Source organism: Loxodonta africana, chromosome 22, assembly GCF_030014295.1.
Source record: "Loxodonta africana isolate mLoxAfr1 chromosome 22, mLoxAfr1.hap2, whole genome shotgun sequence".
NCBI lineage: Eukaryota > Metazoa > Chordata > Mammalia > Proboscidea > Elephantidae > Loxodonta > Loxodonta africana.
Genome location: NC_087363.1, coordinates 66,285,312 through 66,297,978, shown reverse-complemented (window position 1 = coordinate 66,297,978; position 12,667 = coordinate 66,285,312). Strand labels below are relative to the sequence as shown.

Genomic DNA, 12,667 nt, shown 5'->3' with positions numbered 1-12,667 from the left:
TTATGACCAACTGCACTTACGACCATCTGTTTTTTGTTTTTTGCAGGTACATCTTATAGTTAGTAATATGTACTATATACAGTGTTGCAGCAAGTAATTTGTTGATGTTATCATTCTCAGATGATCAAAGATCAGATTTATAAAGATACTGATAATAAAAGGCAATAATGATTAAAATTTTAAAAAAGAGGCATTCGACTTTTGTCAGAAGTGACTCACAATGGAATCATTGGGATGAAACCCCGCTGTCAGTCAGGGACTACCTGCAATCTTTCCCTGGAACCTGCACCTACACATGACTCACCTCAACCCAACCTGCCTTCTAGGCTTAACTACCTTTGAATTTGCCTGTGCAGTGGCGAATAAAGCGCAGTCCATGTCTCCATTGCAGGAGTGACACAGTGGTTAAGTTCAGGAGGTTCTGAATGCCTTTGAAACTTTAACATCTTCCTTCATGGAGGCAGGAGGGGGCATTGGCAATGGTTCTGGGTCTGAGTTTTTCTGATTGATGACAACGCCCTAGACGTTTGATTTGTGGGGTCTAGACTCTAGGGTATAAGAAAAACAATTAGGCTCCATGGCATGAACATTCTAGCATAATAGGAGCACGGGCCTGACCTGAAGAGAAATAACAATCTACAGAGTGTTCAGAGTTCATAGTTTCACATGGATGGTCATGTTTTTAGCCATTGAGAGTGATTTGCAATCAACAAGAAATAAGAAATCTGATTCAGGATCCCTTCTGTTAAAACCATTCAATGGCTCAGCACCAGCTCCAGAATAAAATCCAATTCCTTGGTGTGATGTGCAAGCCCTCCCTGCCAGCCTTTACCTCTTTCCAGTCTTTTCCATTGCTGTGCTTTCCTGCTGCCCACCTCCCCCTCCCCCCCTCAACAATACTGCCAGCTTTGGAAGGTCTGGCAGTTCCTAAAACACACCATCAGGGTTCGAGCTTCTGTCTTCTGAATATGCTGTTACAGTTGCTCCTTCAGCTTGAAGTGTCCTCCTCACCAAAACAACCCATGTCCCTCACATGTGCAACTCAGGTCAAAGGTTAGCTTCTCTGTGTAGGGGTTCTTGAGCATCCCACACCTTGCAGTCACCATGCAGTAGAGCTCACCACTCCCTCCACTGTTATCTCCTAGACCAGAAGCTGGCAAACTTTCCTGTAAAAGGTAGTAAATATTTTTGGCTTTGTGAGTCATTTGGCCTCTGTTAAGACTACTCCAAGGAGCCCTGGTGGCACAGTGGGTAAGCACTTGGCTGTTAACTGAAAGGTCGCAGTTTAAATCCACCAGTGGCTCCCCAGGAGAAAGATGTGCAGGCTCTTCTGTAGAGATTTACGACCTTGGAAACCCTATGGGGCTGCTCTACTCTGTCCTACGGGGTTGCTGTAATTCAGAGTTAACATGACTAAGGATTTTTTTTTAAGACTACTCCACTCTGCAAAAGCTTAATTCCAGAGCCCTGGTGGAGCTGTGGTTAAGAGCTCGGCTGCTAACTAAAAGGTTGGCAGTTTGAATCCACCAGCTGCTCCTCGGAAACCCTGTGGTGCACTTCTGCTCTGTCCTATAGGGTCGCTATGAGTCCGTATAGACTTAACTGCATTTTTTTTTTTTTTTTTAATCTTCTTACTCCACTCTAAAACTCCCAAGTGCGGGCGCCATGTCTTACTCATTCTGATGCTCTGCACTTGTTCAGCATAACGTCTTCTTCTGTGGGGCTAAGTAATAATATCTACCTCATAGAGATTTCATAAAGTCGTAGTAGAAATAAAAGACTTCTCGTTATGTTTGAATCAGAAAAAAGCCAGAATCACTATTGCTTCGTAATTCTACAGACTATAATCTGCTTTCTTGACCTTCAGAAATGACACACACACACATATGTGGAATCTCTTGATGAAACAAATGGTTAAGAACTCAACTACTAGCCAAAAGGTTGGTGGTTCAAACCCACCCAGAGGGGCACTGGAATACAGGTCTGGCGATCTACTTCCTAAAAGTCACAGTCATTGGAAATTCTGTGGAGTGCTTCTACTGTGCACACAGGGGGTCACCATGAGTTGGAATTGACTTGATAGCAACTAACAACAACCTACATATGTACATATGTACACATAAATCCATTGTGGTCAAATTGATTTTAACTCACAGTGACCTTATACATATGTGTAACCAAAACAAAAACAAACTCGTTGCCATGGAGTTGATTCCAACTCGTAGCGATCCTATAGAAAAGAATAGAACTGCCCTATAGGGTTTCCAAGGAGCGCCTGGTGGATTCAAACTGCAGACCTTTTGGTCAGCAGCTGTAGCTCTTAACCACTACGCCATCAGGGTTTCCATAATATGCATATATAAAGAAGATGAAAAAAGAAAAAGTAAATTGATTATATAATTTACAATGAAAGTGAAGAATAATAGGCTTGTGTGTGTGTGGACAGAGAACCAATACTAATCACTGCAAAAAAAGAAAGGAAGGGAGGGGGGAGAAAAAAAATCTTGTTCCATGACTTCACATAGTTTTTTAAAGCCTACAGGTTAAAGTTGCAGATGATAGAAACAATCTTAGTAGGTAAAAAGATTTTGGGTACATGAAAGTTATTTTCACTTTACATTGAATGGAAGGAAATTGTAAAAAGGAGTTTTGCCACTTGTGATAGAGAGAAGAACATAATTAAATTTAATTTGATTGGGACCTTGTTCCCATGTGATAAATCAACTCTTGTTTGATTCCATACGTATCACACAAAGGCCACTCACAGCGTACCACCTGTATAAACAAAGGAGACCACATCTTTTCTGTATAAGATTTGTCCTACTTGTTTCTGTTTAATCAGGGCCAGGGAAAATGAGATAATATATGTTCATTGAACTGAGGACACTGGAGTGGGGTTACTGGGTAAGGCGGTGGTGAGGCGAGAAGGAAGGAGGAGGGGCTGCAAAGTGGCCAAAGAAGAGACACAGTGTGAGGAACAGGCCAGTGAGGGGCCCTGGGAAAGCAAGATGGTCCTCCGTAGGCCTGGGCTACTCAAGACAGGGAGACTCAGGGGCCCAGGCAGGTCCTGGCAGCTCACAGGATGATGGTAGCCTGGGTGCTCTCCTTGGAGGGAGAGGGAGGCACGGAATTCTCCCCCAGTAGCTTCTTCTCCGACCCTTCCTCATCCTGAGGGGGAAAAAAAAAATAGGAAAACAACAATTCTTAGGGAAAACAAAGAGTGGGGAAGGACCCAGCTTCGTAGAACTTGGAAATCAGGAAAAGGAAAGACGGGAGGGAAAGGAAAAGGTGAAAGGAAATGGGAATCAAGCAAAAAGACAAGGTGACCAAGGAAAGGTAGCTGACAAATAAGTAGGACAGAAAGGAGGAGAGAGTGGGGAAAATTAGAATAAAAGTGGATAGGAGAGGCCCAGGACACAGCGATGGGGTTACATTCCCAATGGCAAAGGGTAGACCTGAGTACTGGAAAGAAGCTGAAAAAAGTTGAGCATGACCTTGGACCAGCAGTTCTCCTGGCCCCAGTGTCCTCCCAGTCCCCAGAGTTTTACCAGCCCATTCCACGCCTCTCCAGTAGTGCCTCCCTGACAACTCACCAGGGGCTGGGAGCTCTGGCTGCACAAGCTTCGAAGACCCATGCTCAGGGATGCCAAGGACACAATGGCCTGCAGGACACAGACAGCTAGGAGCAGAGCACGGATTCCTAGGAACAGATTCTGAAGAAGAAGAAAGGGAAAAAGATATAGTCAGGAGGTCCCTCCTCCAATTCAGCTCTTACCATCACCTCATCAACCCACCCATGTATCCGAGTGTCGAACTAGCTCCTTCCCACCAAGGCAGTTGTAGCATCCAGTAATTGAGAAGCCATGTCATCCACCCCATTTGCTTGTCTGCAATGCCACCTTGCCATTCCTATCAAGAGGTGGAGGGCCTCTCTCCATTCCCTGAACTCTGGATGTACCTTGTGACAGATTTGACCAGTAAAATACACTGGAAGTGGCACTGTGCCAATTACAGGTGTAACCCTTAACTTCTGTTTCCTACCTCTTAAAATGCTCACAACCGAGACACTCCCTGTTGGAACCTAGTTGCCATGCTGTAAGAAGCCCGAGCCACATGGAGAAGCCACTGTGGGTGCTCTGGTTGGCAGCCCCAGCTGAGCTCCCAGCCAACAGCCAGCATCAAATGCCAGGTACATGAGGGAGCCTTCTTGGTTATCCAACTTAGGTGACCCCTCAGATGACTTCACCCCTATCTGACACCTGACCACAACTCCCTGAGAGAGAGAACCCAGGGGTGAAGTGCACATCTGAGCCCAGTCAGCCCACAGAACTGGGAGAGATGATAATACACTGTAGTGTAAATTTGGGGTGGCTTGTTATGCAGTGGTAGATAACTGGAATACACCCACAGCAGAAAAGGCAGAAGGGTGGCCCACAGTCTTCTCTCTTAAATGTCTTCCCTTTGTTTTTCACCCCCTTTGATTCAGGGAATCTTCACATCACGAGGGTCTAAGAAATTTCTTGAGCTTAAGTTAAAATCTCCTGAACCAAAAACCTAGGATTAGGTCCAAGCTCTACGAGCTCTCATCTTTGCCCTCCAGTGACCCAGTTCTTCGGGGACAGGGTGCCATGGTGAGTCCCTGGAGACAGGACTTGGTTCTCACCACCAGCATCTGCATGTAGGACTTGCACTGATTCTCCCTCCAGTCTGAGTCACTCCTGCTTCGCTGCATCCATCTGTACCCACTGGTTGTGGTGTCAGGGGTGGGGCGATCACACACTGAGCTAATGTAGAAGAAGCCATCAGTTTGCCAGGTTAAGCTATTCACACAAAGGACAACAGCTGCCAGGGCCGTGGTGATGCCAGCCAGGGTGAGCAGACCTGACACGCAGCCCTAGAAAAGAGAGGTTCAAGATGCTGACCCTCTATTGATGGCAGAGCCACGGCGTCCCAGCCTCAACCTGTCTCATCTTCCCCAGCTCCTGTCCCAGGAAACTATCCCACCCCTTCATGAAGGATTCCAGGATATTGGGAACCAAATGGCAGGAGACAGGAAAATAGAGGCAAAAAGATGGAGACACAGGAGGGGGAGATGGATAAGGTTGTGGACAGAAGTCTGCCCAGGACTCACTGAACGTCGACCCTGGTACTTCTCATGGACAATGGTCCCTGCTCCTGCCACAATAGCCTGGGAAGAGAAGGCACCAGAAAAAGGCCTCCAATTTACTCTCCCTCAAATGATCTCCCATCACCCTTCCCCCAGTAACGCAGAACAGCCAACTCGAAGCATGGTCTGTGGGACAAACAAAGAAACCTAGTGTATGGACAGGACTCCAAGTACAATGGCCCCTCCCTTCCCAAACTTGCCATAAAGATAAAAAACGGGGAGTGAGAGAGTTTGTACCCACACCCCAAGGCAGATTCTTTATGACGAAGGCTTCTTTCCCAAGCCCCTGGCCCAGATGCAAAGGAACTTTCTCCTTGCCCATAACCTCTAGCCTCTGCACAGCCTCTGCTCACAGCCCCTTCTGTACTTACCACAGCCCCGGCCCAGAAGGCACAGCCTGAGCCATGCAGCTCAGTCCAGGGCCCAAAGCAGAGGAACACCCCAAGAGCACAGCTCACAGCCCCCAGCAGTATCTGGGTCACCTGCAAGACAGGATAATAATCCAGACTCTTCCCATGAGCCTACGCTTTCCAGCTCTGGCTAAGGTGCCTCTTCTCGCCTCATCTGTGGACCTCTCTGCAGCTTCCAGTTCTGAGAGGTTCTGTTTCCTTCACATCCATGAGGCAACACTGATCCGGCTCTCCTCTCACCTCTCTAATGTGCCTGGCTGTTTATCCTTGATTACTTTTCCCAACTGCCACATTTGGTCATTCCACATGATTCCCACCTTTTCTTATCATTCTCCCTTGGTAATCCCATTAGCCACCCAAACCCTCAGCCTGGCCTCAGTTTCTGGGCCCAACCTCTTTCTGTGATCCAGGTAATTCTTGGGGTTTCTGTGACAGATTCAAAGCTCCTTCAGGCTCCTCCTCATCTTTCAAGCTGACAGAACACTCTTTCAGGATGGTCCTAGCCAGTTATAAGCAAGATGGTGGTACCAGGGGCATTTCCACCCAACATGGAGCTCCTCTAATGGGCAGCTCCCCTCTGCTCTGGAGCTCTCTGCTAAAAAGACGGGCAGAAATCTTGTTTGCACTGCAGTCTATGGTTCCAATTTCCAATCCTGCTTTCTCTTTCTTCATTTCGAAGGTGTTCTACCCACACAAACCTAACTCAGACTCAGCCCTCTGGATGTCAGCACCTGTGTGTCCTGTCAGCATCTCAGGTTCATCACATCCAAATTCAATATACCAACCCCTGCCTCTCCTGACTTCCATGGTTTCATTCCCCTGTCAGCCAAGCTCCAAATCTTGTCATGTTCTCAGGCTCCTCTTTTCCCTCATACCCAAGTCCATTCATTCCTAAGTCATGGAGATTCCAGCCTTTGTTTCCTTGTCATTTCTGCCATTACCATACAAGTGCAAGTTCTGGATACTTCTTAACTGGACCCCTCTATGAGGCAGTCTAGAGCTCAGGTTCCTCCTCAGAATAGACCCACAGACACCCCACCACTGACACTGACTCAGGACAGACACCTCCCCTTGACTTCTTGGCCCTTGACAATGTGGCTCTGGTCTGCATTCCAGCCTCATCTACTATAAGCCTCATTCACATTCTCCACATGTCGGCCCTAGGATCGCAGAGCTGGCCCTGTGCTTTCTGGCTTCTTGGCCTTTGATCCTGCCATCCTCTTAACCTGGAGCTCCTTTTCTTCAATCTTCTACCTCTCTCCATCCAAACCCACTCCTCCATTCAGATGCCAACTCCTCCTGGAGGTTGCGTGGTGTGTCTTGCGTGTGTGTATCTGTGTTGTTTCTTAGGTCACCTAGTCTACCTTTAATTCTAGTCATTTGTGTGGCTGCTGATCCTTTCTGATGAGGAGTCAGCACCTTAGGTCATAACCTAGGGAATCTCACTGTAGTTTTTCCTGAAGTGCTAGCATGTTGCCTTGCACACCACAGGCCCTCAGCTCAAGTGTATTCAATCAGCCTAAATTAACAGCCTTCAGAGGGTCTCCTACCCATTATCCCACCTCTGGCCTGACTGCTCCTTTGCACAAAAGCAGAGGATGATAGTTCCTTCTCATCCAAATCTCTGGGGAAGACTTCCAAAGCTGCCTTCTTTTCCCAACTATACTATCTCACAAACTATGTGGTCAGGGGAGGTCCTAAATCCTCTCTGGAACAACACGGTATTGAGTAGTGAGTTCTTACATCCCCTTCGTGGGGATTCAACCCATGTTCCTTGTTTGCATCCTCTGTGTCACCTTGCTCACTCGCCTCTCCAGCCCATGCTTACCCCTAGTGCCAGCTGTCCGTGGCTCATCCTCGCCTTGGGAGGGGCAGCGCCCCGAGGATGAGACACGCGGGACACCAGGGAACCCATAGCCTTTAGAAGCTGGGCCAAAGCTGATTCCTGATGGATATGGATGTTGATGTGGGTGGGCTGGGATAGCGTAGAGGCCACATCGATGCCATTCACGGTCAGCATGTTTGGAGTTATCCTGCCTGCCAAGGAGAAGCGGTACACAAGTGAAGGCTGGGAACTAGGAGACAGATGGTCAGTAAAAAGGAGGACATCACTTAGGTGAGGGAAGAGAAAACAGTCTCCTCATCGAGATACAAAGGATTTTCCTGGTACAGGTATCAGCATCACAGTGACCTTCATCTGGGGTGCAAATCAGAGTCCCCTCTAGAGTTGTTTCACCATGTATTTTCTTGGGCCCCTTCCCAACGTGATCTGATACAGTTTGTTGGTGGTCAAGGGTGGGACCAAAGAAAAGAATGTGAACTAAGTGACTTTTTGTGTGTGTATATATATACATATGTGTATATATAAATATGTATATACATATATGTTGTAAGTCGAGGACTACATATATGTACATGTAAGTAGTCCTCGACTTCCGACAGGGTACTGTTCCTATAACTCCATTGTAAGTCGGTTCTAACAGAAGTTGAAAACCTCATATTTGTTTCAGTTTTCGTTATTACCTTTTATTATCAGTATATTTGCCTTTGGGGGTTGGAAACGCTACATATAAACACCTTTGAGGAACATCTGAGAATGAGAACATCAGTAAATTATGTACTGCGACATTGTATGTGGGAAAAAAAGTTGGCCGTAACTTGAAAACATCAAGTCAGGGACTACCTGTGTGTGTATGTGTATCTGCACACATGTCTATGCTGCAAAAAAACCTGTTTAAAGTGCTGGAAAGCAAAGACGTCACCTTGAAGACTAAGATGAGCCCAACCCAAGCCATGGTGTTTTCAATCACTTCGTGTGCATGTGAAAGCTGGGCGATGAATAAGGAAGACCGAACAAGAACTGTCACCTTTGAATTATGGAGTTGGTGAAAAATATTGAATATGCCATGGACTGCCAAAAGAATAAACAAACGTGTCTTGGAAGAAATACAACCGGAATGCTCCTTAGAAGCAGAGATGTTGAGACTATGTCTCACATACTTTGGGCATGTTGTCAGGAGGGATCCGTCCCTGGAGAAGGACATCATGCTCAGCAGAGTACAAGGTCAGTGGAAAAGAGCGAGACCCTCAAGGAGATGGACTGACACAGTGGCTGCAACAATGGGCTCAAGCATAACAACGATTGTGAGGATGGCAGAAGACCAGGTAGTGTTTTGTCTTGTTGTACATAGGGAGTCCCTGACTTGACAGCACTTAACAACATACACACACATACACACACACATATATACATATGCATGTATATATATATTTATACATAATACTTTCACAGGGTTAGAAGTTTCAAAAGATACAAAAGGTATACATTTAAAACCCTCTCTCCGATCTTTTTCTCCCAGCCACCCGGTTGCCTTCCAGATGGAAACTAATATTATCAGTTTCTTCTATAGCCTACCAATGATATTTTTTGCATATAAAAGAAAAACATATTCTTTCTGCCCCATTTCCACAAATGGCAGGACACTCTGCACTGCTCTACACAATGCTGTGTTCACATAAGCATATGTTTTGAAAATAATCCTGAATCACCCCATCAAAAGCTTCCACTGCATGAATGCATCACCATTTATCGAGGCAGTCCCCCACTGACAGGCATTTAGGTTATTTCCAACGCCTATCACGACAGCGACAGCGTGGGCTTGCACGTTGGGGATTTTAGTAGATAACCTACACCGCAGGAGCAAAGTCCCAGTGTGCCTGCTGTCCCCTCGCCCCCGCCCCCATAGCCAGCAGAGTGTGTTAACAAGCTCTTTACCTTTTTCAATTTTATACAGGGAAAATTACATCCCATTGTAGTTTTTCATTAAGTTTATGCAATAAAATGCCCTATTTTAAAGCGTACATTTTGACTTCACTTAGTGCACTGCTCTACAATCACAGTTTTCTATCTTTTTTATGCTTTTTGGGTTTTATAACTTCCTTAAAAAGGACTTCCTCACTTCAGGATTATAAAATAATTTTTCCATGTTTTCTTCTAAGTGTTTTTATGCTTTCAGTTTTCACATTTAAATGCTGATCCATCTTGTCCCAACACCATTTGTGGAGTAAGTCCTCTTCTACTGATCTAAGATGTTCCCCGAGGAAAACTCAGTTCCCATAGGAACTGGCCTTTCTAGTCTCCGGATTTTGTCTAGTGGTGTGTTGGACAAGTCACATATGGCACGTATGTCCCAACTGTAAGTAAAAGGGTTTATTATCTACTTGGGTGGCTTTGTGACCCCTCATGTCATTTTTCCCTTCAGGACTGTCACGGCCATTTTTGCTAGTTTACTTCTCCTTATTCACTTCAGAATCAGCTTGCCTAGAACCAAAAAAAAAAAAAAAAAAAAACCCTCCACAGACAATTCTAATGGGCCTCCCATTAAGTCGAATATTATTAATGAATACCAATCCCCAAATCACCAGCAACACTAACCCTCAGTCCTCTAGTTTGTACTCTACTCACGTTTGAGGCAGTCTCACTCCTTCACCTCCTGACCTCCTTTGTGTTAGGAAGGGCAGGTGTTTGACAGTTTTGCAAATGAACACACGACACTCAAACCTGTTCACAAACATGCAAGAGGAAGTTCAGGCCCAGATTCGAGCCAGGTGTCCTGTCAGGGCCCAGGGACCAGGACGAAGTTAGCAACCTGGGCTTTAATACCTCTGAGCCCCTGGATACCACCACTTCCCCCAACCCTGTCCAGTCTCCCCATTGGCCTCCTCTGCTCTTCCTCTGGCCTCAGCGGATCTGAACCCTGACCCTGCTGCCCTGAACACTTCTCCCCGGAGCTGGTGACAGAGGGTGGTACCCACTCTGCCCTGTGCCTCCACCCTAGCCCTGCTCCCCAGCAGAGCTCCACTCTTAAAGCTCGCTCAGCACCAACTGCCTGAACCCCCACACCATCCAGAATTAGGGGAGGCATTAGGAGGACGGAGGAAAGAGCAGCTGGAGCTGACCAGGCCCAGCCCTCTCCCCCTTCCTGCCCAGCCATTTTCCCGGAGGAGTCGCATCCTCTCTCTCATGAGTCCCTCCCTCCGAGGAAGTCCTGAGGGGAACCTGGGGGGCAGGGTGAGGGCTTTGGGGGCTGGCCTTGAGACTCCCCTGGGAGGGAATCCTGTACAAGAGAATCTCCCGGGAAAAAGGGGCCAGCTGGGCTGTGGGGGCCCTGCCTCACCTGCTTTCTTCTGGGCCCCCAGCGACAGAGTACACAGAGGGAGAGCAGGAAGGAGCCTGCACTGGAGCTGAACCCAGATGAGGGAGGAGGAAGCTGGCTGAGAGTCAGAAGTGGAGGAGGGAGATGGGGGGCTGGGTCTCAGCATCACAGTTTCCCAGCAAACAGCTTAGGCCAAAGGGCCCATCTAGGGATTTTCGGTCTTATATAGATAACCAGGCTGGCAGGAGAAGGCAGAGGCACCCTTGTAAGAACACACACACACACTCACATCCATTCAGACAACACACCCACTCAGACAACACACCCTCATACCCACTCAGACAACACACCCTCACACCCACTCTGACAACACACACTCATACCCACTCTGACAACACACCCACTCAGACAACACACACTCACACCCATTCTGACAACACACCCTCACACCCATGCAGACAACACGGCCTCACACCCACTATGACAACACACACACCCACTCTGACAACACACACACCTACTCACTCTGACAACACACCCTCACACCCACCAGACAACACATCCTCACACCCACTCACACAACACACACACACCCACTCTGACAACACACACACCTACTCACTCTGACAACACACACTCACTCTCACTCAGATAACACACCCTCACACCCACTCAGGCAACACTCCTTCACACCCACCAGACAGCACACCTGCACACCCACTCAGACAACACTCTCACACCCATTCAGACAACACACCCTCACAGCCATTCTGACGACACACCTTCATATCCACTCAGGCAACATACCCTCACACCCACTCTGACAACACACACTCACACCCACTCAGACAACACACCTTCACATCCACTCAGACAACACTCTCACACCCACTCAGACAACACTCTCACACCCACTCAGACAACACACCCTCACACCCACTCTGACAACACACACTCATACCCACTCTGACAACACACCCACTCAGACAACACACACTCACACCCATTCTGACAACACACCCTCACACCCATGCAGACAACATGGCCTCACACCCACTATGACAACACACACACCCACTCTGACAACACACACACCTACTCACTCTGACAACACACCCTCACACCCACCAGACAACACATCCTCACACCCACTCACACAACACACACACACACCCACTCTGACAACACACACACCTACTCACTCTGACAACACACACTCACTCTCACTCAGATAACACACCCTCACACCCACTCAGGCAACACTCCTTCACACCCACCAGACAGCACACCTGCACACCCACTCAGACAACACTCTCACACCCATTCAGACAACACACCCTCACAGCCATTCTGACGACACACCTTCATATCCACTCAGGCAACATACCCTCACACCCACTCTGACAACACACACTCACACCCACTCAGACAACACACCCTCACATCCACTCAGACAACACTCTCACACCCTCACAGCCATTCTGACAACATACCCTCACAGCCATTCTGACGACACACCTTCATATCCACTCAGGCAACACACCCTCACACCCACTCTGACAACACACACTCACACCCACTCAGACAACACACCCTCACACCCAGACAACACACCCTCACATCCACTCAGATAACACTCTCACACCCACTCAGACAACACACCCTCACACCCACTCAGACAACACACCCTCATGCCCACTCAGACAACACATACACCGACTCTGACAACACACCCTCATGCCCACTCAGACAACACACCGTCACGCCCACTCAGACAACACACACTCACACCCACTCAGGCAACACCCATACCCATTCAGATAGCACACACAGACTACACACACACCCATTCAGACAACCCACTCACACCCATTCAGACAACACATACTCCTATTCAGACTACATACACGTTCACACCCATTCAGTCAACACGC

At 47.6% G+C, this 12,667-nt stretch overlaps 1 protein-coding gene across 3 annotated transcripts; it reads right to left on the bottom strand.

The window, feature by feature from the left end:
- Window positions 1-2,423: 2,423 nt before the first annotated feature.
- On the bottom strand, window positions 2,424-10,965 carry LOC100672897 (transmembrane protein 176B-like). 3 transcript variants are annotated; one of them, XM_010590086.3, is made up of 8 exons: window positions 10,755-10,965; window positions 10,043-10,138; window positions 7,406-7,614; window positions 5,539-5,649; window positions 5,132-5,188; window positions 4,664-4,894; window positions 3,594-3,713; window positions 2,430-3,168 (listed from the first exon to the last, which is right to left on the bottom strand). In XM_010590086.3, the coding sequence occupies exons 3-8, from the start codon at window positions 7,595-7,597 to the stop codon at window positions 3,076-3,078; spliced, it is 804 nt and encodes a 267-aa protein (XP_010588388.2). In that variant the 5' UTR covers window positions 7,598-7,614; window positions 10,043-10,138; window positions 10,755-10,965; the 3' UTR covers window positions 2,430-3,075. The 3 variants fall into 3 exon arrangements, with proteins under 3 accessions (XP_064131140.1, XP_010588388.2, XP_064131141.1); XM_064275070.1 differs by lacking the exon at window positions 10,755-10,965 and having other exon boundaries at window positions 2,424-3,168; window positions 7,406-7,610; window positions 10,043-10,701; XM_064275071.1 differs by lacking the exon at window positions 10,755-10,965 and having other exon boundaries at window positions 10,043-10,150.
- Between the last annotated feature and the right edge of the window lie 1,702 nt (window positions 10,966-12,667).

Excerpts from the sequence above, each read along its gene's own strand:
- LOC100672897 (XM_064275070.1), bottom strand. The coding sequence starts at position 10,152 with ATGTTTGTGAACAGGTTTGAGTGTCGTGTGTTCATTTGCAAAACTGTC. Across the intron at positions 7,611-10,042 it reads GGAGTGAGACTGCCTCAAAC|GATAACTCCAAACATGCTGA; the intron begins GTGAGTAGAGTA and ends CTTGGCAGGCAG. Across the intron at positions 4,895-5,131 it reads AGTACCAGGGTCGACGTTCA|GGCTGCGTGTCAGGTCTGCT; the intron begins GTGAGTCCTGGG and ends TCTCTTTTCTAG.